The sequence below is a fragment of the Sorghum bicolor genome, chromosome 1 (genome assembly GCF_000003195.3).
Source record: "Sorghum bicolor cultivar BTx623 chromosome 1, Sorghum_bicolor_NCBIv3, whole genome shotgun sequence".
Classification (NCBI taxonomy): Eukaryota; Viridiplantae; Streptophyta; class Magnoliopsida; order Poales; family Poaceae; genus Sorghum; species Sorghum bicolor.
The window spans coordinates 80014074-80038384 of record NC_012870.2 but is presented as its reverse complement, the minus strand read 5'-3'; the positions used below and the strand labels follow the sequence as shown (position 1 = coordinate 80038384).

Below are 24311 nucleotides of genomic sequence, written 5' to 3'. Positions count from 1 at the left end.
TATAAAAAATAATTAATTACATAGTCACGAAATTAATCGTATTACGAGACGAATCTTTTGAGTCTAATTAGTCTATGATTAGACAATAATTATCATAAACAAACGAAAATACTATAGTGTCACGAAATTTTTTCCAGAACTAAACACAGCCTTAACATGGTCGTAGCTATATCCGGCGGACTGCCTATAGATATTTCACGCGCGGAAAGGACTGCGTCACGGCGATGTATACTAGGGCCAATCCAGGATATACGTACATTTGCTTTGTTGTGGTCAGTTACATTTGCTTTGTAGTGGCCAATCCAGATCCAAATATTCGATGTGACGAAACTAAAAACCTTGCTAGAAAGTAATTTGAGAGACAAATTTTTTAAATCTAATTAATCTATAATTAGACAATAATTTTTAAATAGAACGAAAAATACTACAGTATCTAAAGGGGCAAAATATCAAACCCCCGGTTTTAGAAAACGACATCCGGTCTGGCCAGGCAATTCTTGTCAGACTTGTATCTAAACAAGTCCTAACTACGAAGTACGTACTTGTATAACTGCACTATCCATGCTTTGGATTTTTGGTTTTCTTGTCTTGCCGGTGCATATGATGCAGGTCCATTACCTAGGCTACGTCGCATTGAGGATGGGATGGGATGGGGCATTGGTCCTAGTAGCTAGTGAGTGGGCGAGCACGAGCACGAGCACGAGCAGGAGCAGGCTTGGCTCCCACGCCTCCGAAACGTGCGGGAATCGCGTGCGCCACCACCGCGCGCGCGGGTACTCCCCTCCGGTGGGAGTGGGAGTGGGAGGGGGGCCGCCGGCCTGGCCTGGCCCGCGTCCACGTTGCTCCATCGGTTTGCTGCCGAGCCGTGCGCAGCAATCAAAGGCAGGCAGCCTCTCCGTCGTCGAGTCTGTCCCTAGACAGTCTTTATTATTGCAGCACTCCACTCCGATCTTGGCCTTGTTTAGTTCAGAAAATTTTGCAAAATTTTTTAGATTCTCCGTCACATCAAATCTTTAGACACATGTATGAAGTATTAAATATAGATAAAAATAAAAAATAGTTGCACAGTTTGGTCGAAATTGACGAGACGAATCTTTTGAGCCTAGTTAGTCCATGATTAGATAATATTTGTCAAATACAAACGAAAGAGCTACAGTGTCGATTTTACAAAATATTTTGGAGCTGAACAAGGCCCTTCTCTCCTAAACTATTATTATTGCAACACTCAAATGCTCATGTTAGTACATTTCTGGATTGCTGTAGCCTATAATCCAAGAGAAGGGATGGGGTCCAAGATGGAGGGGCCGGGCATAGGCAACATGCATGTATGCTTGTGTAGTGTAGGAGGATAGTATTCACTGATGATCGATCATACTGTATCTGTCATCACCCATCATCAGCTGGCAGAGTAGAGGAGGAATGTATGTCGTGCTTTGCTGTGTTACAGTATTATTATTACTAGTTATTAAGGCCTTGTTTAGTTCACCCCAAAACCAAAAACTTTTCAAGATTCTCCGTCACATCGAATCTTGCGGCACATGTATGGAACATTAAATATAGATAAAAATAAAAACTAATTGCACAATTTGCTTGTAAATCACGAGACAAATCTTTTAAGCCTAGTTACTCCATAATTAGACAATGTTTGTCAAATAAAAATAAAAATACTACAATGTTACAATTAAAAAAAAAATTGAATCTAAACGAGGCCTAAGTTCTCAATTCCAAAAGGGAAGCCTCGAACCAAAGCACAGTGCACGCACCGACGCGCGCATGATAATACTGTAAACACGCGGCGGCCCCCGCGCTAGCTGTTACTGTTACTGTTGATATACATATCCTGTCGCTTTAATTCGGCAGACACTAAACCACCGTACCGCGCCGCAAGCTAATAACACGAGTTCATTAACCTTAGAGCAACTCCAACCATTATGCAAATGGACTTGGCATTTACCAAAATGCATAAAACTCCAAAAAAAACCCTCCAATCGTTATGCATTTGGACTTTGCATTTTACATAGCTATGCATTTGGAGGGGGAAACTTGGCATATATGCCAAAGGAGTCCGGCTATACAAATAGAGATCACGGGATTCTCAGTTCCACCTCGCGGACTTTTTTCTTCCCTTCGCGCGGTTTCCCTTCGCGCCGCCACCACTTCGTGCGATAGGAGAAGCATCGCGCGTCCTCCTTCGCCAGCTTCGCGCGCGCGTTTGGACGAAGCAGCGCACAATAGGACGACGCAGCGCGCGATAGGACGAATCTACGACGCCTTGACGACGAACTGATGGCGGCGATCGGAAACTGATGGGGAACAGGACCTGATGGAGATCGGTACTAGAGCCAAGGGGCGGGAATTGGTGAACGGGGGACGACGGCGGGCTGTTTGGCGTGGGATCGATTGGCCGCGCGGGAAGGAGTGCCGCGAAACAAAATTTCCAGGAAAAAAAAGATGATGGACTTGGCATTTTGCATAACGGTTGGAGATCACCCGATTTTTAGCCTTGCCATTTTCATTTGGGGGTTTGCAATTTGCCTAAAATGCATAACTTCAAATACATAATGGTAGCTAGGAGTAATATCCTGCATGGTGTTAATAACTAGGATATACATAACGAACATTCTTTAGTATTACCTGGTGTTAACCACTGCTAGTGTTAACTATCACATACTCACTGCTTATTTAATTTATTTATTTATTTACAACATCCCATGCGTGTTCATCGTACTAGCTAAGAGTATTTCTATTCCATTCCATTGTCCATACTAAACCTGGAAGGTTTGATGAATTCATGAATCCTTGGAGCTAACTACGTACCAACAAAGGTATGGGACAATGCGAGGGGGCCGGTGGTGGACTGATAAGCAAGAAGAGAACGAAGCTTCAGTGCAGCAGGGCGCGCAATGGGGGCCGGGGCAGCCATGTGCGCGCGTGCATGCTGCCGCCTCCTATGTTGCTTCTTTTCTTTTCTCGCGTGCATGCGTCCGGATAAAATACTATTTCACGCATCCGCCGCTCATGCATGGATCAACATAACCAGTAACCACCCACCTTATTTATTTATTTATTTATTTCACAAGGCGACTAATTAAGAAATCGATCGCTTCTTCTAGCCTCAAGGATATATTTTTTTTAAAAAAAAACAATAGCTGAAATTGCTGATCGCACATACCCATGCGTGCGTGCGTGCGTGCGTCCCCGCTGCTGGATCGACAAGCATGAGAATTGTTCTCTGGCTACCTACTTGTTGGCTTTGCGGGTTTTTTCTCACACATTGTCGTAGGTATGAAGAAGAAATATAAATAGATTCTCGAATAACTTGCATGTTCAGAGAAATATATGATTTGCTGATGTAGACATTACAATTACATCAGTTAGTGGATTTTAATTGTGTGTGTGATATTGGATTGTTTACTTGGCTAGCTTATATGTTGAGAGAAATATGTAATGAAGTTTTTCTTTATAAAAGTATAAGATTTGTTGCTTACCGTGAATATAGTTAGGGGGTGTTTAGTTCCCACCTCATAAATTTTAGTCTCATGCTTTGTACCTCTCCTTGATAGATATCTCTCCTTGTTATTAGTATCTCTTTCCCCCCTTTGGAACTTTAGGAAAAATGCAAAATTAAAGTTGCATATTATAGAATTCAAAATGCAGAAAAATCTTATCACGTTTGGACACAGCACGGGGAAAATATAGTAATTCTATGAGGTGGACGCAAAAGAAACTTTTTGTCTCATGCTAGTTTTCCTCCAAAATTTCTACGGTTCCGTACATCCCTCAGTAACCCAAAGGAATCTTATAGATAGAGCTCAATCATTTGTATAAAAGGGGCGTAATTAAACTTTTCTTTAATTAGGATTATAATATTTGAAAATTCCTATGTTTTTTCTTTGTTCCAAATAGTCTTAAATGTAGAATTGGTGGAAATTCACACCAGATCCACGTCGAAATGACTGCATTTTCATAAATCTCGAGAAGAATTACTTTTGTTGTCCTAATTATTTGATTCCATGTCTTTCTGTTGTAATCTGGTTGATATGAACATGTTTGTATTTATTCTATATGATGTATGAGAGAAGGTATACTAATAGTCTTTCAACCAAGTGGAGGAAAAAAAAAGAGAGATCAGAGCTTGACTTTTATGCAAGCAAAATATAGACTTGGACATGAGCAGTGGTGGGTCTAGACATCAAGTGAGTGTGAAGAGGACTAGGAGATGAAAAGTAGGACATAGGACATATTTAGTTCCTAAAAGTTTTCCAAAATTATTTAAGTTTTTCTGTCACATTAAATCTTCGGACGTATACATGAAACATTAAATATAAATAAAAAATAATTAATTGCACAATTTGACTATAATTATGAGATTAATCTTTTGAGCCTAGTTAATCCATGATTGAACAATAATTGTCAAATACAAATGAAAGTGCTAAAATAGCCAAACTCAAAAATTTTCACCAACTAAACAAGACCATAGGTAAAAAGTAATATTAAAAAGTTTATATGGATAAATAAGATAAGACTATTGTATAACTTAACTATTATAGCTTCGATAAAAAAGATACTACAACAAGTCTGTAGTGAATATCAATTTGTTCTCCAACTTATTCAAAACATAACTCAATTCGGGATCATATACTGCGTGCTCTTTCGTTAAGGCTGCAGGTCCGAAGCTTCTAAAATTAAGGGGTGTTTGGTTTTAGATGATAAACTTTAATAGGTATAGTAGCATTTTCGTTTTATTTGACAATCAATTATAGATTAATTAGACTAAAAAAATCGTCTTGCAAATTATCCTCTAGCCATATTTTAGTTTTATAAATAGTAGTATATATATCTAATACTCTGTGCATGTATCTAAGTATTCGATGTGATCAGTGATAAAAAAATCAACAGGAACCAAAGAGGGCCTTAATGTCCCCTATAGTTAAGGTCGGACAACAAACTCGAAGCTCGTTAACTCGCTCGCTTTATGGCCGGCTCGGCTCAGCTCGACTCGGCTCGTTATCATATAACGAGCCAAGTCGAGCTAAGATTTTAGCTTGTTAGCTATAACAAGTCAACTTGAGTCAGCTCGTGAGTCGCTCACGAGCCAAATGTGCTATAATACTAGAGAAAAAATCATCATAATTTATATTAATTTTGTATAACTTCATGTTTTACAATGGTTGATATGTTAGCTCATATAAATATTTTGTTGGACTTAAGACTATTGGATATATTATTATTGTATCATTACTATTTTTAAGTTTTAAATAAATACAAATATTATATTTTATGTACTTTTTATACCTAACTTACGAGCTCAACAAGCCAACTCAAGATTTCAACGAGTTGAGCTGAGCTGTCTTTTTGGCTCGTTAAAATAACAAACCGAACCAAATTTGCTCGTTATCCTAACGAGCCTGAACGAGTCGAGCCAAGTAGGCTCGTTATCCAACATTACCTCGTTATCCAGCCTTACCTATAGTGTAGTACTAGGTTTTACGTTTATGTGTTTTTTTCGAGGTTTTATGTACTTTCCAAAAATGTTATATAATTTTTCAAGATTTCTCGTCACATTAAATTTTGCAAAACATGTATGAATCATTAGATATAGATAAAAAATAACTAATTACACAGTTTGCCTGTAATTTACGAGACGAATCTTTTGAGCCTAGTTAGTACATGATTGGATAATATTTGTCAAATAAAAACAAAAATACTATAGTGTTTATTTTGCAAACACAAACTAAACAAGGCCTGAATTAGATTGGCGTGTGAGAGGAAAAATATTATTTAGGCCTTATTTTGTTGGTATTTTTTTTTTTGCAAAATGCTACTATAACACTTTCGTTTGTATTTGATAATTTTTGTCCAGTCATGGACTAACTAGAATCAAAAGATTTGTCTCGCAAATTACAGACGAACTGTGCAATTAATTATTATTTTTATCTATATTTAGTGTTCTATACATATACCGCAAGATTTAATGTGACGAAGAATCTTGTTCATTTTGCAAAATAATTCAGGCTGAAAAGTAGGGGAACACAATAGAGCCAAAATATCCTCAGCTTATCTTAGCGCAATGGCCTCTCTCTCTCTCCAGCTTATCTTAGCGCAATGGCCTCTCTCTCCTTTGAGCAAGGAGCAAAACCAACAAAGAAAAAACATTCTATTTTTTTGCCAAAAAAACATTTTTAATTTCTTCATCTATGGAAAACTCTTTCATCATTGCTACCACACACCCGTCCCTCCCACAAAGGGGCGAGCTACATAGTAATCAGGGGTGCAAATGCATCCCAAAAATTATAAAAACAATAATTAAGTCTAAAATTTTACTATATATGTACTCCCACAGAAAATATTTATGCACGCACAAGATAAGTGCATCTTTCTATAATTTGTTCTAACTTCCTGACTGCACACACAACATACCGGGCTCTGGGCTCCGTGCCTTGCAGTTATTTCCTTTGCTTGAGGCCTTGTTTAGTTCCCCGTCTAAATTTTTTTTCATCTATCTTATCGAATCTTTGGACACATACATAGAGCATTAAATATAGACGAAAATAAAAACTAATTGCACAGTTTGGTTATAAATCGCGAGACGAATTTTTTATACCTAATTAGCCCATAATTAGCCACAAGTACTACAATAACCTATATGTGCTAATAATGGATTAATTAGGTTTAATAAATTTATCTCATTGTTTTGAGACGAGCTATCTAATTAATTTTTTTATTAATTTATGTTTACAACTTCAAACATGTGCCAGGCATATTTAACTTGACATGCCTCATTAGTGGCAGGGGCGAGGGGGACATTTCTGTGGCGCAAATCGCAGTCCCCCCACCGTGGTCATTGACTCAGGGCCCTTTGTGAAGACAGCACGCACAGTCCCTACCTGAGAAATCACGATACAAGGTACTGTAGCTATATAACCTTTCCCGTTACAGAGCCGGCGTAATGCCTTTGCAGAACGACACTGTAGTCCAGTTCAAACTGTAGCAGCGCCTCTTTTTTTACGGTGCACGCTGCCGTGAACCGGGAAAAGGAAGGTGCAGTAAAAGGCGGCGTTTGGGAGCAAGCGGAGTGCCAGACAGGCGAGGGCAAAGCGCAGCGCTGGGGTAGCCGTGTAGAAGTAGTAAAACCGTAAAAAAGGGAAGCCAGGCGGCCAGGGCCAGGCTTTTCCTTTTTTTTTACTGCTACAGCCCACCAGGCCACACAACACAGGTCACGGGCCAGAGGCTGACAAGCCCGCAGCGCGCGTGCTGGCTCCGCACTTCCGGGCGGGCCCCACAGGCGCCGCACGCGCGGTGGCCCGCACGTCGGCGGCTGGTAGCCTCCTGCTGCGTCCAACTGTAACGGAACGGGACGGGGGACCGTACGGGTACGGCCGCGCCGGCCCCGTGCAGGACGTCGTCGTTACCTGCGACGCCACCGCCGTGCACCGGGTCCAGGCCCACTCGCCAGCGCCAACGAATGAACGGCGCTCGCGGGACCACGGCTCGGGGCGCTGGAACGCCGCGACCAGGGGCATCCCGGTCATTCCGCCGCTGATTTGAGCGCGGCCCCCACCCCCACCCGCGCGCTCCTCGATGCGCGCGTCCGCTTCCCGGCCGCGCGGGGCCCGCGCGCCTTCCGCCACCTCGCACCCCACGTAGACCGGGCCTCTCGTACGCCCTGGCGGACCCCACCGTGTCCCGGTCCCCGCGAGTGGGCCCCTGCGCGGCCGGGAAAGCGTAGCGCAATCACGCGCCACCCCTCCGGTCCCGCCGGTGCACTGCACCGCGTGCACCGCCCTCCGCGTCCCGTTGCGCGGCCAGGCCAACTCATCCGGCCCGGCGCGGCCATCGTCTCTCTCCTCCGTCCTCCGCTCCGCTCCTCCTGTCCGAGTCCGACCGCTGGTATATACGTAGGCCGTCTGCGACAGTGCTTGCCAGGCTACTGCTGCGAGCGAGCCCCAGCCAGCCGTGCCGTTTCCAACTCCACCTCTCTCTCTCTCTCTCTCTCTCTCTCTCTCTCTCTCTCTCCCTCCCCCTCCTCGCCTGCGCGCAACGAGCTGCGACTGTGCACGCTGCGACTGCTGCTGCTGCCGCTGTTCCACGTCTCTGTCTCCGCTTTAAGGCTGTCACCTTTCCCCATCCCCTACGCCCGCCCCGCCCCGCCCCGCCTCGCCCCTCAATCAATCACGACGCCACAACCGCACCCGCGAACCCTAGCTAGCACCGCGCGCCGGAGCTCCGAGTAGGTGTCTGCTTGCTCTCCTGCGGTGGCCGTCGTCGCCTGATCCGATCCACCTAACCGTCAAGCGCCTCCGGCGATCGATGCGCATGCGAAGCGCCGCGGGAGGCGGCTCGGGCTCGGGCAGGCTGTGAGGAGGCTGTCCACTCGCTGCGTCGTGCGCCTGCGCGCGTCTGCTCCACCGTCCGCGCCGCGCCGTTCCTTGCGGAGGGGGCCTGCCTCTCACGGTCGGTCGGTCGGCCTCGCCGCGCGTTTGCTTCCCACCAACGCAGGTCAGAGCTCCGTGCTCTAGGATCTAGCTCCATACCTACCTACCTTGGCTTCCCGCTTGCTTTTGCACGCAAGGCTCTTCTCTCTCCCTGCCTTTGCTTTGTGGATCTGTCCCGCTTTCGGTGTCTGCGCGTGTCCACTGACGCTGCCGATTTGATCGCTTCAGGTGTCTGCCATTTCCCGGAATCGTTTTCGTAGAATTTCGACTTGTTTGTTTTGGCCAAAGTCTACTTCTAGCTTTACTACTCCATTTCGCCTTCCCTCCGTTCTCGGAAATCGTTTCCGCGATTTTATCACTTCAACCTGCACAATTTTGTTGTGTGCATCTCGAGTCTCGGCGCCCAGCATTTAACTTTGACGCCCACGTCTGTCGTAGCAAAATTCGGTGCCGTAGCTCACTGCAATCCTCCATTTCCTTTGTCGCCCAGGTATCTTCGCGAGCTGGAAGTTGAAGCGCGAGCGGGGAGCTAAGAGCAGCAGTTGGAAGGAGAGAAGGCGACGAGATTTGTGCGGCCACGATTTTGCGTTGCTGAGGGAACAAGGGAACAATGGCTGCAGCGGTGGCGATGCGAGGGGGAAGCAGCGACAGTGGAGGATTTGATAAGGTTCCCGGGATGGACTCGGGGAAATACGTGCGCTACACCCCGGAGCAAGTCGAGGTGCTCGAGCGGCTCTACATAGATTGCCCCAAGCCAAGCTCCTCACGGAGGCAGCAACTGCTGCGCGAGTGTCCTATACTCTCCAACATTGAGCCGAAGCAGATCAAGGTCTGGTTCCAGAACCGAAGGTAACCAAATCCGACAAGTCAAAGTCGAGCCACAGCCCACTAGTTCTAGTGGAGAATGTGCTCCGTGACACCGTGTTTGGAATAATGTGTCTGTCCCTTCTGTAGGTGCCGTGATAAGCAGCGGAAGGAGTCCTCGCGGCTTCAGGCTGTGAACAGAAAGCTGACGGCAATGAACAAGCTTCTTATGGAAGAGAATGAGCGTCTTCAGAAGCAAGTCTCTCAGTTGGTTCATGAAAATGCGCACATGCGGCAGCAGCTGCAGAATGTAAGTCTTCAATCAATGTGCTGCCTTGTTCCTTACAAGTCATGCTATTGCTAAAAGTCATTCACTGATGCCGTATTTGTACCATGTCTGTGAAGTGGAGTCTAGTTTCCTGCAGTATTTTGTACCTTATTAGTGTTGTACAGTACTAGCATTGGATGACTTTCAAAAGTTGATAGTGCCAGCAAATTTATGCCAATGAGATGTCAAGTCCACGTTATGCTGTTATTTGGGGCTGGTGCATGCAGTACCCACTGAAACCTGTTGTCCATGTGATGGTGGTGTTGAATCTATTTGATATTGAACCCTGGGATATACTGGAGTATTCTATTGCTGCAATGTCCTGATATCATCTATTGATTGGGTACAGACTTCATTGGCCAATGATACAAGCTGTGAATCAAATGTCACTACCCCTCCAAACCCTATAAGGGATGCAAGTAACCCTTCTGGGTAAGCGACTCGTTCTGGACATCTGGAGAAGGATTCTTGTTGACCTTGCCATTTGAAGACTGTCCTAATCATTGTGTCATTTCAATTCTTGTTTCAGACTCCTTGCGATTGCAGAGGAGACCTTCACAGAGTTCCTCTCAAAGGCTACTGGGACAGCTATTGATTGGGTCCAGATGCCTGGGATGAAGGTTATATGTCAACTCTCAATTCTTGTTCTTTGGCTTAAGTTACATTTTTCTTTAACATAAGTGCTAGGTGCTCACTACATTTTGTTTTCTGATTAGCCTGGTCCGGATTCGGTTGGTATCGTGGCCATTTCGCATGGTTGCCGTGGCGTTGCTGCCCGCGCCTGTGGTTTGGTGAATCTAGAACCAACAAAAGTAAGTATTTAAATTGTTTGGGATCTTGTGCTACCTTTACGAATGTCTCTCTTGTTTTCTTTGTTCTAGTCTGTAAATTTGCAAGTGATTTGTGTAACTTCTGCATATGATTAGGCTCTTTTATGTGTCTAATTATTTATGACATACCTCCTTACATATGAGCAATCTTGAACAAATTCATGAATCATTTATATGATCTTACAGAGGCCCTTGGATATTTCATATTTTGTCTATCAATCATTGATACAAATTGTAGCATTTACTTCAAGAAGTTACTTGATCCTGATATAGCTGTGTTATGCAGGTTATAGAGATCTTGAAAGATCGTCCCTCTTGGTTCCGTGATTGTCGAAGTCTTGAAGTGTTTACAATGTTTCCAGCTGGAAATGGAGGAACAGTTGAACTTATCTACATGCAGGTGAGCATTTTGCTCCATTGGTGATGTTTCTTTAGCATTTCCGGCGAACTGCATGACTCATTATGTTGATGGTAATATTTATATGTTCCTGCAGATGTATGCCCCAACAACTTTAGTCCCTGCACGTGATTTTTGGACGTTACGATACACGACAACAATGGAAGATGGTAGCCTTGTGGTATGTACTGAACTGCAGTTTTATTGATTTTATCGTGATAACGGAGGAACCAGGACACTAATATTTGCTAATCTTCCTCCATCTCCAAGGTCTGTGAGAGATCCTTGAGTGGTTCTGGAGGCGGCCCAAATGCAGCCTCTGCACAGCAATTTGTTAGGGCTGAGATGCTTCCAAGTGGGTATTTAGTTCGCCCATGCGAAGGTGGAGGTTCGATTGTGCATATAGTGGACCATCTAGATCTCGAGGTCTGGTTCCCACCTTTTATTATTATTTTAATCTTTTGATGCTGTTAGTCTGTATGTTATCCATTAATGATTGTATTGGGTTTCATCTTCTAGGCATGGAGTGTTCCTGAAGTGCTTCGACCGCTGTATGAGTCTTCTAGAGTAGTTGCTCAGAAAATGACTACGGTGGTACGAGCTTTTTCTTTTTGCCCCTATGGTCTTTTTAGTTTACAACTTTTGATTCTTTTGATAAGGTCACCAATAATCAGTTTCTATTTATTCATTCACTGTATGAGTCTTCTAGAGTAGTTGCTCAGAAAATGACTACGGTGGTACGAGCTTTTTCTTTTTGCCCCTATGGTCTTTTTAGTTTACAACTTTTGATTCTTTTGATAAGGTCACTTTATTCGTGAATGAAAAGGTCTGTATGTTCTAAGTAATGACTGGCTGTATACTTGGTTGCATTTAGTTCTGCGGACGTGCTTGAATAGTTCATTCTTAGCACTATACTTCATGCTAGCTGCTCTGTGTATCCAGGCACTGCGCCACCTTAGGCAAATTGCTCAAGAAACAAGTGGAGAAGTAGTGTACGCCTTGGGAAGGCAACCTGCAGTACTACGGACCTTTAGTCAAAGACTAAGCAGGTAATTTTTATTAAATTTTAACCCAACTCTCATGTACATCTTCTTGTCTAGGTTAAAACATAAAAATTTGTTGTTCTTCCATTAGGGGTTTTAATGATGCCATTAGTGGTTTCAATGATGATGGCTGGTCTGTAATGGGGGGAGATGGCATTGAAGACGTTGTTGTTGCTTGCAACTCAACCAAGAAAATTAGGAATAACAGCAATGCTGGGATTACATTTGGAGCCCCTGGAGGCATTATTTGTGCGAAGGCATCCATGTTACTGCAGGTAAGGGTGATCATTATTTTTAATGCAGTCTTCATATTTTATATTTAGAAATAAAGGGGGAAAAGCAGGAACCATTACATATTGCATTGTGCACAAGTAAATAAATGAATAGCAGAGTTTTGTTACATTATATCATCCTTGTTTTATTTGCACTTTATTGAATACATTTCTGGCTGTGCACGTTATTTCTGGTACCATCTATGCATTGAGAGCTAACGGTTCTTGTACCACAATTTGTGTTAAGCAGAAAGAGGCACAATAGATGTCTTTTTTATTGTACATAAACATTGTACACTAGAGATTTAGGAATTCTGCTTAAATGCTGTCGTGCGTGCACATTTGACTCTAGACATTTGAGTTTCACCCCTGTAAGGTGATAGGAAGAGCTACAGCCCATTTGAAAAAAAATGCTACTGGTATAAACACTTTTAACATGATTTCTGAACCTAGCTTATCCATATGCTATGTTTTTTTAAAACATGTTTCTTTATTGATATTTCCTAGAGTGTCCCACCGGCAGTACTGGTCCGATTTCTGAGGGAGCATAGATCTGAATGGGCCGATTACAATATGGATGCGTATTTGGCTTCATCACTGAAGACCAGTGCGTGCTCACTTCCCGGGTTGCGACCTATGAGATTTTCTGGGGGGCAGATGATCATGCCACTTGCTCACACAGTGGAGAACGAGGAGGTATGTTTGCAGTTATTTTGTGGAAATCCTGTGTCTTTGTGAAGCTAATTGTTTCCATCATTCGATCTCTCATTGTTACCATAGTTATATTAGATGTACCATGGGACTTATAATTACTGTCATTGACTGCTGAATAACAGATTCTTGAAGTTGTCCGCCTTGAAGGACAACCTCTTACTCATGATGAAGCTCTTCTTTCAAGAGACATCCACCTTCTCCAGGTAAATATTTGAGTTCCATCTATTCTTTTGTTTTGAAGTCCTGCATTGCCTCACTGAACGAAAAGGTAGCGAGATCAATGTCTTTTAACTAAAAGGATGATTATTCTATAACTCTTATTATGTAGTCGCTTCTCAAAGTTATGCTTATAGGCTCTCTGACATTAAAATTGTCTCTTTTTACTGTACACGAAATGACATCTGGCTACTGACTTTGGTTTAACAACAGGCACATGTCTGTTTAACAATACTAATTGGGTTCTTGAATAAAGAAATAGATCAAGGTTCTAAAAGAGAGTATCTTGAGCAATTCATTTTAAGACCATGCCTTGCTAATCATTCTTTGTTTCAAGTTTCAGCTTTGCACTGGAATAGATGAGAAATCTGTGGGTTCCTCCTTCCAGCTTGTGTTTGCACCAATTGATGAACATTTTCCAGATGATGCTCCATTGATTTCTTCTGGCTTTCGTGTCATACCACTTGATATGAAAACAGTTAAGCATCGTCAACAACATTACCTTTTCCTTTTTTTTTTCCTTGCTTGGGCAGTTGCTTCATTTCCTTGTCTACTATGTTTATAAGTACCATTAACATGTCACTTGATTTGGATCAAGAGTATAAGTGTTATTAGCCACATTATCATACATTCAGGACTTTTGTTTGTTTCTTTTTTCAGCACATCTTTTTTTTCCTTTTGAAACAACGCTAACATTTCCACCATGGCCTACTGTATGTAGGATTGTGATATTTTTAACAAACATATTATGTTCTGTTCTAGCTAGCTATAATTTGTTACCTAGTCATTTGGCTGTCTGCTGCTAAATTATGTATTCTCGAATGCAGTTTTTGACCATCTAGTCATTTGGCTCCCATGCAGGATGGTGTAGCCTCTGGCAGGACGCTAGATTTGGCATCTAGTCTTGATGTGGGTTCTGCTGCACCCCAAGCCTCAGGGGATGCATCTCCAGATGACTGTAATTTGAGATCTGTGCTGACAATCGCCTTTCAATTCCCTTATGAGATGCACCTTCAAGACAGTGTTGCAACTATGGCCCGTCAATATGTTCGTGGTGTTGTTTCTGCTGTGCAAAGAGTGTCGATGGCTATATCTCCCTCCCAATCTGGTCTAAATGCTGGGCAGAGGATGCTTTCTGGCTTCCCTGAAGCTGCCACACTTGCTAGATGGGTTTGCCAGAGTTATCAGTAAGTGAACTTGTAATTTTCTTCCTGTGCTGTTTCTGATATCTCACCTAAATGGTTTGATTCTTTTTTTTTATTGTAATCTCACGGTTATTCTTTTGGGCACCAATACAGTTACCATCTAGGTTTGGAATTACTTAATCAATCAGATGAAGCTGGTGAAGCATTGTTGAAAATGCTCTGGCATCATCCAGACGCTGTTCTGTGCTGCTCTTTTAAGGTATCAGAAGAGTTTTACTCAAGTCTGCAATATTCTGATCTGTTTAACATACTTCTAAAGTAGAGACAGATCCCTCCGCCCATGTTAATGCTTTTGCAGTAAAATTTTTGTGCTGCCTTTTGTGCTTAATAATAAATATATGGATTATGCATGAAAGCATATGAGCCTGCACCCTACTTGCTGGATGATGCAGTTTAGTATACCTTTTTCTGTATTTCTTAAGCTCATGCTGCACCTTCTATGGAATGCTTCGAAATTACTTTTTGCTATCATGTGTGTATCATCTATACTACTAGTGATTTTATTAGGTGTATAGTTTTTTATAATCATGCTGGGGTCTGCTTTATTGTTTCAGGAGAAACCTATGTTTACATTTGCAAACAAGGCAGGGCTTGACATGTTAGAAACATCTCTTGTTGCGCTGCAAGACCTGACACTAGACAAGATTTTCGACGAGTCAGGAAGGAAAGCAATATTCTCAGATATCTCAAAACTAATGGAACAGGTTTAGAAGTCAAAACACAACCATCCTTGAGACTGAATCTGAGATGTGCGTACAGGCCCAACAGCTAACATTCTTCCTTGTTGTTTTAGGGCTACGCATACCTGCCATCAGGTGTGTGCATGTCAGGAATGGGTCGCCATGTTTCTTTCGACCAAGCTGTGGCGTGGAAGGTGCTCGGTGAGGACAGCAACGTGCACTGCCTGGCATTCTGCTTCGTCAACTGGTCCTTCGTGTGACCCCGACCTGTCGGATGGGATGGCGAGCTGGTGGTCGGTCTGTGTGATGAGCAGGCCCATTTTTGTATGATGATCCTGATAAGGAAAATCATCAGCTGTGGCAAAATGCTTATGTTGCAATCACTAGTTGTAGGTCTTGATTCCAGTGTATTTATGAAGAAACTGGAGATTATGCAAAGTCTTGTCCCACTTCCTTTTGACTACCCGGCCAAATGCTGTTTGTCAATCTCGATTGGCAAGGCAACCGAGGTGATGCTGGGTTGCTGGCAGTTTTGGTTCGTCATTCCATTCATCAGATGTTAATTGCTGATGTTATGGTGTGGCTTTGGAAGGTCTGGATCAAGCCAGATAGCAACAAAAACATGCTGTTCCCAAATAGTGCAATGGCAAACAATGGAGCAATAGCGATGCACGCTACAAATTCATAATGGCTCAGCATGAACTGTAGGATAAAGACATGCCGGTTTTTCCGACACTAGTTATTGGCCTGCCTTGAAATCTTTTCGCTTTTGCAAAATTTGGTCTGTATAACCTTAAAAATCTTTTATCTTTTCGATTTTGCAAAATCTGGTCTTTATAAGGATTAGCTGCTGGACGCCGAGAGAATAAGGCCTTGTTTGGATGTTGTCGGATTCACCTCAATCCATATGTGTTGGAATAGATTGGGGTGGAATTTAGTTCAAGTTCTACTCCAATCCACCCCAATACATGTGGATTGATGCGAATCCGACTACATCCAAACAAGACCTAAACATTTGCAGAAACTCACTCTGGCTCGAGGAAAATACATGCCGGTCTGGCCTACACTCTTCAGAAAACATAATTATACTGCTTTTGGAACCAGAAACACACTCCAGGTAAGAAACTGGAGCACATGTAAACGAATGAGGCATGTCAGAGTTCATAGATGAGCAGGTCTCTCGCATGGCTAACGGAAACACTTAAACCAAGTGACCCTTCACAACAATGGATATGAGAGACAGCAAAATTACGATTCTTTCTTCTCTTCCGGTTCCGGTTCAGGCACCTTCTTCTCTTCTGCAGCCTCCTCAAATGTCTCTCCTGGGACAAGCTCAGGGACATCGTCATCATCCTGTGCAGCTGCACCAGCTTCAGCACCTGGTACCTGCTTCTGGAAATGCTCAGCAAGCCTCTTAAGGTTGTCCAGGTTATCAGGGCCTGAAGAGGAGGAAGCTAAGGTTAGGCAAGCAATAACAATTGTTGGAATGAGGCAAACAATCAGAGTGCAATCAACAAAACAATGTGAAAAATGTCATACCCAGTTGGTTGATAATTGATGGCAGAAGATCTTGCAGACCTGTTCAAATAAGAAAGCCAATGAGAAATAAGTTTCTTGTCTTATAAAAAAGAGAGAAAGCAGTTACAGCATGTTGAGGAATTATAATGGTGTCACAAAATCATGGAACCAGACCTGAGAACAGAAGCATTTAGAGAACATATAAATAAAAGGAACTAACACTGTTCCATTTAGAGAACAGAAGCAATTCAAATTCACGCCATCAGTAATTATTGCAACCCTTGCATTTACAACATGTCAAGAATAATTGAAGAGGCTTGCTGAGCATTTTCCAACAATTGTTGGAACATGTTGCCTAACCTAAGCAGTCTTGTTGGAAATTGTTGGAAATTGTCATTTTTCAAGGTAAGCATGGTCCAGCATTTAACCATTTTATATCGACAAATACTATTTGCCTATGAGGCTACAGGTGAATAACAGACATAAGAACCAAGCCTGCATGATAGAAAGCAGCAAACCATGTATCAAGCATCAGCTAAGTATCTGTGCTACTGCATAAGCAAAAATAGGGTACTTGAGAAATGATCAGGCATGCAGAGGTTGAAAAGTAAATGATCCACTCACTTTTTGTCTGGGGTACTCCACTGACTACCCATGTATTTGCAGGAATAGATGCTTGCACTGCAGGTAATAGAGAAAGATTGACAATGTTAGACAAAGTCAATAATCTGCAGAGGTAACATATTTGCATGGGGAGATTTTACCTTTAGGGTTCTGAAATTGGATAACAACATCATCCTTGAAAATGTTGACCTCTTCAATACCAGGAATAGTGTTCACTCCGATTCTTTTCAATGTGCTCTGAAGCCGCTTGTCATCGGTGGTTGTGGTCTTGTGAACTGCCTTCTTCTTCCTGTTAGCATTTTTTCCTCATAAATTGTTAGCATGGGTTTATGGGTCCAGAAGCAACTCTATGAATAAATCATATCAAAAACACAAAAGGCTCAAGTGCTTAGATATCTGCAATTGGTATGTGAACGACTACAACAGTATGTGTTGGACAACTTGCCACAAAAAGACAGCACCTATGTCTTTTGCAGAACGGTATACATGTGGATGGCAAAGATGCTAATCAGCAAAAATTAAAGCTCAATACAGCCTACCTGCCATTTTGCACAATAGCATGCACAAATGACAAAACGACAATAACAGTTTCAAATTACCTTTTTCCAGTCATCCATTAACAAAAACACACAGTTTAATATTACCTTTTTCTATCGTACGTTACCAAAAACTATGTGAACTGTAATGACACCAAGATACTTGTGATGATGAATATAGCAGAGCCATTCTCATGTGACAAATCTAAACGCTTTTATTGATGCATAGGCTTGGATCAAAGTAACATACGAAAACTACATGGAAGGTAGAAGCACTAATAATAAGTGCTACCACCACAGCACATGCGGAAGGCAAGATGAGGACGCACCTGCGCATGCTGCCCTTTCCTCCGGTGCGCACAGCGCCCGCCATCTTCTTGAGCTTGTCCACATTCATCTGTGTGAGGAAAACAAAAAGAGTCACAAACCGTGAGCGAGTTAGTCGAAGGAGCCACACACATGCAGTACGTCGCTGGCGAGAACACAACCATGCGAGTCCAGAAACCGAGTGGAGCGTTCTCCAAATCGCACACCTGAGTACACCGAAACGGCAGAGACGGGCGGGCTGCTAAACCGAATCTCGCAAGCAAGCCGCCCTTCAGTGCTGGCGGGAGGGATGAATCTAGTCTAGTTTAGGCCACGAAACAACGGGAGAAAGCGCAGCCCAGATTGAACGCACAGCCAACACAACGGCGAACGGCGATAGCGGTACCAAGCAATCAAGCAATGCATCTGAAACGACGGAACCTCGCTCGTATCAGCAGCGGGCCAACCCTACCCTACCCTAGCAAACGAAGCAATAGAAACCGCGGGCCTCGCGAGGCAGCCAACCCCAGCCCAGGGTACGCGAGGAGGAGGGAGGGGCAGGCTCACCTTGGACAGGCGCGTCGACCGGCGGCGGCGGGTGGAATGGGGACGGGAGGGGATTTCCTGAGCTCAGCAGGAAGCAGATGAGATAGGGGACGGGTCGGGTCGTCGGGTCGGGAGGCCAACAACCCCAGTGAGCACGGGAAGGGGCTTTTCTTCCCCTCCGCTCCGTGTTGTTAGGGTTTTAACCACCCGTCAATCCAATCCTGGCCGTCCGATGCCGTCGCTGCTCGCTCGGATGCGGTCCGGCCGGCACGCCTGTATGTATACCAAAGCATATCAGCAGTTCAATAGACAACGGACCAAATCACATTGTCCTCGCCAATCTCAAGCCAAAGCGATGGATGCAGAGTAGTGCATGCATTGCACCCAATTTTGTCACAAGCGGCAATGGAGAAGCCAGAGCAAATTTAAAAAATATATATATTTGCTTGCCTTATGGATATATAGACTTAATCAAATATATATATATATATAGCGTGTTTGATAACTTTCAAACCACGCTACAGGCCGGCACACCGCACATGCAGCACGCAGGAGCCAAACGCCGCTATTGAAGTTTGTCATAGTTTTGGCACGCGCCACAACACGCTAATAATTGTTGGCAACAGTTTTGTGTGTTGCATTTGTGGCGTCGCCGCTGCAATTTGTCGCAATTTTGGTGTCTGTTGCAGTACGCCAATAATTGTTGGGTGGCCGTTTTGTCCATCGCGTTTGCGGTGTGGGCAGAACTATGGCGGCCAAATGCATATGCCGCAGTATGTCAATAATCGTTGGGTGGCCGTTATGTTCATCGCCCTTGTGGCGTGGCCACAACTGTGCGCGACAACCACACACGCCCTTACCTCTGCCTCTAATACTAGCAAGCCAAAGTAGAGTATGGCCGGTTGGTTGTGTAGAAGACTTGACATAAACAAAACCAAAAAAATCTTACAAACAAAGAAGCTCTCAGCTGGTGCACACTTTGTAAAAAGTTTGAGAGTGTAGAATGTAGATTCTTATAGATGCTGAGAAGTTTAGAGATTTAATCCCCTGATACTGGCACAATCATCGTCACTAGGGTCATGCTCTTTAGTCTTTTCCATGTTCAGTGTAATTAGCACTTTCTCAAATTGGTTTATAAAAAAAACTAACACATTCATCAAGCTTAAACATGTTCACATTAAAGGAGGTAAAACAAGCATTAACAACAATACGAGAGACAAAAAATCGCTACAAAAAGCATCATTTGAAGTATTTTTTGGAATAGGCACAAACAAGTGTGGCCTTTTCTTCTTTTGTCACACCATGTCATCACCGGACACATTGTCGTTAATTCGAAACACAACCTCTTTGTTGGCCTAAACTTTTTGCCATGACAAAAAAAATAGGACAACACTTAGGATAAAAATAAAAAAAAGACACAACCATATATATAACAATAAATAGACGCAACAAAATGAAGTATCAGTGAATCATGATGAGCACGGTATCACTATCGGATTTTCTCTAGGTCTTGTTTGTTTATCGGAGACATGGGAACGAAAGATGTTTGACCAATGCAAGGAGGGAATGTTATTGCTTTCAAAAAGGAAAACTATATATAGGGAGGCTAATCCATGAAGAAAATGGAAACTTTGTAACTAATGTTAACCCCCAACCCTGCATAAAAAATGAACCTTATTATGGTACTATCCACCTGCACATGATAAAAAGTGTTGGACACAAGTTTGGAAGGCTCCAAAACTAATGCATGCGTTTCTTATTTTTAGGTTATATTCTGCTACATCCATCCAAGTTATAATATATTATGTTTAATATATACCTCGATATTTAAGCATATAAGAAAAATTATATGTATTTAGAAATAAATGTCTTTATAATTTAGAATGTAACAATATCTAATACATGTAAACATAATTATCTCGAAGAAACTCCTAGCACTCGTGGAATCTATGGGAATGTTAAAAGTAACAGAGGCCTTGTTTAGTTCTCGAAGGAAAAAATTTCGCGACACTGTAGCACTTTCGTTTGTTTGTGGTAATTATTGTCTAACCATGGACTAACTAGCCTCAAAAGGTTCGTCTCGTCAATTTCGACTAAACTGTGCAATTAGTTTTTATTTTCCGTCTAAAGATTCGATGTGACGGGAAATCTTGAAAAATTTTGGATTTTTAAGTGGAAGTAAACAAGGCCATAATGCTGCCAAAGAAAAGATAAATAAATTAGTCGTGGACTATGCACTCGCAAGTTTGCTCGAGCTCAAACACGTATAGACTCGGAGCAAAGTGGTTGTATAAATCAGTCTCGGCTCATTGCGTTTTCTCAATAAGGCCTTGTTTAATTCACAACAAAAACCAAAAAGTTTTTAAGATTCTTTGTCACATCAAATCTTACGACACATGCATGAAGCATTAAGTATAGACAAAAATAAAAACTAATTACACAGTTTGTCTGTAAATCGCGAGACGAATCTTTTGATTCTAGTTAATCTATGATTGGACAATATTTACCACAAACAAGCGAAAGTACTACAGCAGCAAAATCTAAAATTTTTTCATATCTAAACAAGGCCTAAGCTGAGACCGTGTTTCAACCAGCTCGAGCTGGATCGCGAGCTTAACAAGCCAACAAGTGCAATCATGACAAAGTGTAATCGCTAGGATAGGACTGATGCCTATGTAAGGACAAGTAAATTGTATTGTTTTCTAGGTAGTCTTATATAGTGTCACTGTCGACGAAAGCTAGTCGGCAGTCTACCTTGGGGTATACCTACGATAGTAGTTTATCGGTAGACGGTGCGCAAACTACGAACTCGATGGTGACGCAAGACACGGACAAGCTTTTTATCCAGGTTCGGCCGCCGAGTTGGCGTAATACCTACGTCCTGCGTCTGGTTGTATTGATTTGTGTGTTGAGAGAATATATGATGTATGATCTATCCTCTAGGGGACCCCTGCCCCTCCTTATATATCCTGAAGGGACAGAGTTACAAGCAAAGTATCCTATTTGGTACAATATCTTGTAGCCTTGCGGTGCACGCCGACCAGTCGTGCGCCGCACGTCTTCATCTTGTGGGCCGAGCCACCTCTGACGGTGCGGCCCATATAGGCCCACGAGGGTATAGGGGTTTATACCCCCACAGCTAGTCCCCGAGCACCATGTATTGTGATGTAACACGCCGTCTTGAGCTTCTTCGATTAGTGAGGCTTGACGTCTTCAATAAGCAGGAAAGTCGCCCAAACAGTTGCAACGGTATTTTGACCAACTCAAAAGACAGTTGATCAACATTGACATCAAAGAAGCAGGTTGTTCGAAGAATGCATGGTGCTCTTAATCAAAAAAGATTTCTTTCCTGGTGAAGTGTGCCCACTTTACTTTTCTGAAAAGTATAGTCTTTCAAAAAGCAAGCATATTCACCGCAAGGTGAAGTGTGCCCACTTAGTCCCCGAGCCTGGTAGTAGGTGACGTAGGCACGTGGTGCCAGGGTCAAAAGAAAAATCCTCAAAGAAATTCTGAAACGGAGATGCAAGGAAAAAGAATAATGAATGGAGAATGTGCGTTGATTACACCGATCTCAACAAACACTGTCCTAAAGATCCTTTTGGTCTTCCTCGCATCGACGAGGTGGTCGACTCAACGGCAGGATGCGAACTCCTCTCCTTTCTAGATTGCTACTCTGGTTATCACCAGATCTCGTTAAAGGAAGAAGATCAGATCAAAACATCCTTCATCACACCCTTCGGCGCATACTGTTACACTACCATGTCTTTCGGACTTAAAAACGCCGGGGCCACTTATCAAAGGGCCATCCAGCAATGCCTCCACGACGAGATTCGCGATGACCTTGTCGAGGCCTATGTGGACGACGTGGTCGTAAAAACAAGGGATGCGAGCACCTTAATCGACAACTTAGACCGGACCTTCAAGGCACTCAACAGGTACAAGTGGAAGCTTAACCCCAAGAAATGCATTTTCGGCGTTCCCTCCGGTCTACTGCTCGGCAACGTCGTCAGTTGCGACGGCATACGACCAAACCCTTCAAAAGTCAAAGCCGTACTCGACATGCGACCACCGAAGAACGTCAAGGATATTCAGAAGCTAACCGGATGCATGGCCGCCCTCAGTCGTTTCATCTCAAGGCTGGGAGAAAAAGGCCTCCCTTTCTTCAAACTATTAAAAGCGTCAGAAAAGTTCTCCTGGACCGAAGAAGCCGACGCTGCGTTCACTCAGCTCAAGACCTTCCTCACTTCACCGCCTGTCCTCACAGCGCCTCAGCCCAATGAAGACCTGCTCCTTTACATTGCTGCAACCGACAAGGTTGTTTCCACGGCAATAGTGGTCGAGCGAGATGAACCAGGTCACGTCTTCAAGGTCCAGAGACATGTTTACTTCATAAGCGAAGTTTTAAACGAATCCAAGGCCAGGTACCCACAAATACAAAAGCTTATATACGCCATCCTGATAACGTCAAGAAAACTGAAGCACTACTTCGACGGCCATCGAGTCCTGGTGACAACCAGCTTCCCTCTCGGGGACATCCTGCGCAATAAAGACGCCAATGGCAGAATCGTGAAATGGGCAATGGAATTATGTCCATTTTCCCTGGAGTTCCAGAGTCGCACAACTGTCAAGTCCCAAGCCCTGGTCGATTTCATTGCCGAATGGACGGATCTCAACGAGCCTTCCGTTCCCGATGTCTCAGACCACTGGTCAATGTTCTTTGATGGTTCCTTGAACATCAACGGTGCAGGCGCTGGGATACTGTTCGTATCACCCAACAAGGACAAACTCCGCTACGTCCTTAGGATCCTTTTCCCGGCGTCAAACAACGTCGCCGAATACGAAGCATGCTTACACGGCATACGACTAGCCGTTGAACTGGGGGTCAAGCGCCTCTATGTCTACGGCGACTCCGCTTTGGTCATCAACCAGCTCAACAAGGAGTGGGACGCAACCCACGAAAAGATGGATCTTTACTGCAAGGAAATTCGCAAATGGGAAACTAACTTCTATGGCATAGAGTACATCCACGTGGTCCGGGATAAGAACCAAGCAGCAGATGTGTTGTCAAAGTTAGGCTCATCTCGGGCCCAGATCCCGCGGGGTATTTTTGTCCAGGACATCCATGAGCCAAGCGTAAGCCCTCCCCTGGTCGACAAGCAACCCACCGAGGCCATGCTCATAGATGACGCCACTCCGACAACCGGTCGGCATGACTGGCGTACCCCGTTCATCAAATACATATCAGACGGGACAGGCTATCAGGACAAAACAGAGAACGAGCGCCTCATCCGACGATCAAAGAACTACATCCTGGTCGACGGAAAACTCATGCGGAAAAACGCAAGCTCCGAAGTACTGCTCAAGTGCATACCCCAAGATGATCGGTAGACGGTGCGCAAACTACGAACTCGATGGTGACGCAGGCACGGACAAGCTTTTTATCCAGGTTCGGCCGCCGAGTTGGCGTAATACCTACGTCCTGCGTCTGGTGTATTGATTTGTGTTGAGAGAATATGATGTGATGTATGATCTATCCTCTAGGGGACCCCTGCCCCTCCTTATATATCCTGAAGGGACAGAGTTACAAGCAAAGTATCCTATTTGGTACAATATCTTGTAGCCTTGCGGTGCACGCCGACCAGTCGTGCGCCGCACGTCTTCATCTTGTGGGCCGAGCCACCTCTGACGGTGCGGCCCATATAGGCCCACGAGGGTATAGGGGTTTATACCCCCACAGTCACGTAATTATAAGACAACTTAAGAGGTAGTAAATATAATAAATTGTTTTTTTAATTATCTTGTACTCAATCTACCTCAAATTACAAGACGTTTGATTTTTTTCGATACTAATTTTGAC

At 43.5% G+C, this 24311-nt stretch overlaps 2 protein-coding genes across 4 annotated transcripts; one reads left to right on the top strand and one right to left on the bottom strand.

Annotated features, from left to right (window-relative positions):
• On the top strand, positions 8005 to 15612 carry LOC8059507 (homeobox-leucine zipper protein HOX10). Of its 3 annotated transcripts, none has more exons than XM_021454041.1 (19): positions 8005 to 8499; positions 8926 to 9284; positions 9390 to 9549; positions 9917 to 9999; positions 10097 to 10187; positions 10284 to 10379; positions 10684 to 10797; positions 10892 to 10975; positions 11065 to 11220; positions 11314 to 11388; positions 11737 to 11843; positions 11929 to 12112; positions 12617 to 12805; positions 12946 to 13026; positions 13377 to 13517; positions 13901 to 14226; positions 14338 to 14443; positions 14799 to 14948; positions 15038 to 15612. In XM_021454041.1, exons 2-19 carry the CDS (start codon positions 9046 to 9048, stop codon positions 15182 to 15184), a joined length of 2529 nt encoding a protein of 842 aa, XP_021309716.1. In that variant the 5' UTR covers positions 8005 to 8499; positions 8926 to 9045; the 3' UTR covers positions 15185 to 15612. The 3 variants fall into 3 exon arrangements, with proteins under 3 accessions (XP_021309716.1, XP_002468669.1, XP_021309722.1); XM_002468624.2 differs by having other exon boundaries at positions 8007 to 8499; positions 13383 to 13517; positions 15038 to 15545; XM_021454047.1 differs by lacking the exon at positions 8005 to 8499 and adding an exon at positions 8528 to 8663.
• LOC8078022 (basic transcription factor 3) lies at positions 15939 to 18789 on the bottom strand. The gene is made up of 6 exons (XM_002465965.2): positions 18476 to 18789; positions 17932 to 17999; positions 17207 to 17355; positions 17067 to 17123; positions 16464 to 16502; positions 15939 to 16363 (listed from the first exon to the last, which is right to left on the bottom strand). The coding sequence occupies exons 2-6, from the start codon at positions 17997 to 17999 to the stop codon at positions 16173 to 16175; spliced, it is 504 nt and encodes a 167-aa protein (XP_002466010.1). The 5' UTR covers positions 18476 to 18789; the 3' UTR covers positions 15939 to 16172.

Coding starts and splice junctions, on each gene's coding strand:
- LOC8059507 (XM_021454041.1), top strand. CDS start 9,046: ATGGCTGCAGCGGTGGCGATGCGAGGGGGAAGCAGCGACAGTGGAGGA. Junction 9,550..9,916: donor TGCGGCAGCAGCTGCAGAAT/GTAAGTCTTCAA, acceptor GATTGGGTACAG/ACTTCATTGGCCAATGATAC. Junction 12,113..12,616: donor AGGCATCCATGTTACTGCAG/GTAAGGGTGATC, acceptor GATATTTCCTAG/AGTGTCCCACCGGCAGTACT.
- LOC8078022 (XM_002465965.2), bottom strand. CDS start 17,999: ATGAATGTGGACAAGCTCAAGAAGATGGCGGGCGCTGTGCGCACCGGA. Junction 17,124..17,206: donor CCAATTTCAGAACCCTAAAG/GTAAAATCTCCC, acceptor TATTACCTGCAG/TGCAAGCATCTATTCCTGCA. Junction 16,503..17,066: donor TGGAGTACCCCAGACAAAAA/GTGAGTGGATCA, acceptor TTATTTGAACAG/GTCTGCAAGATCTTCTGCCA.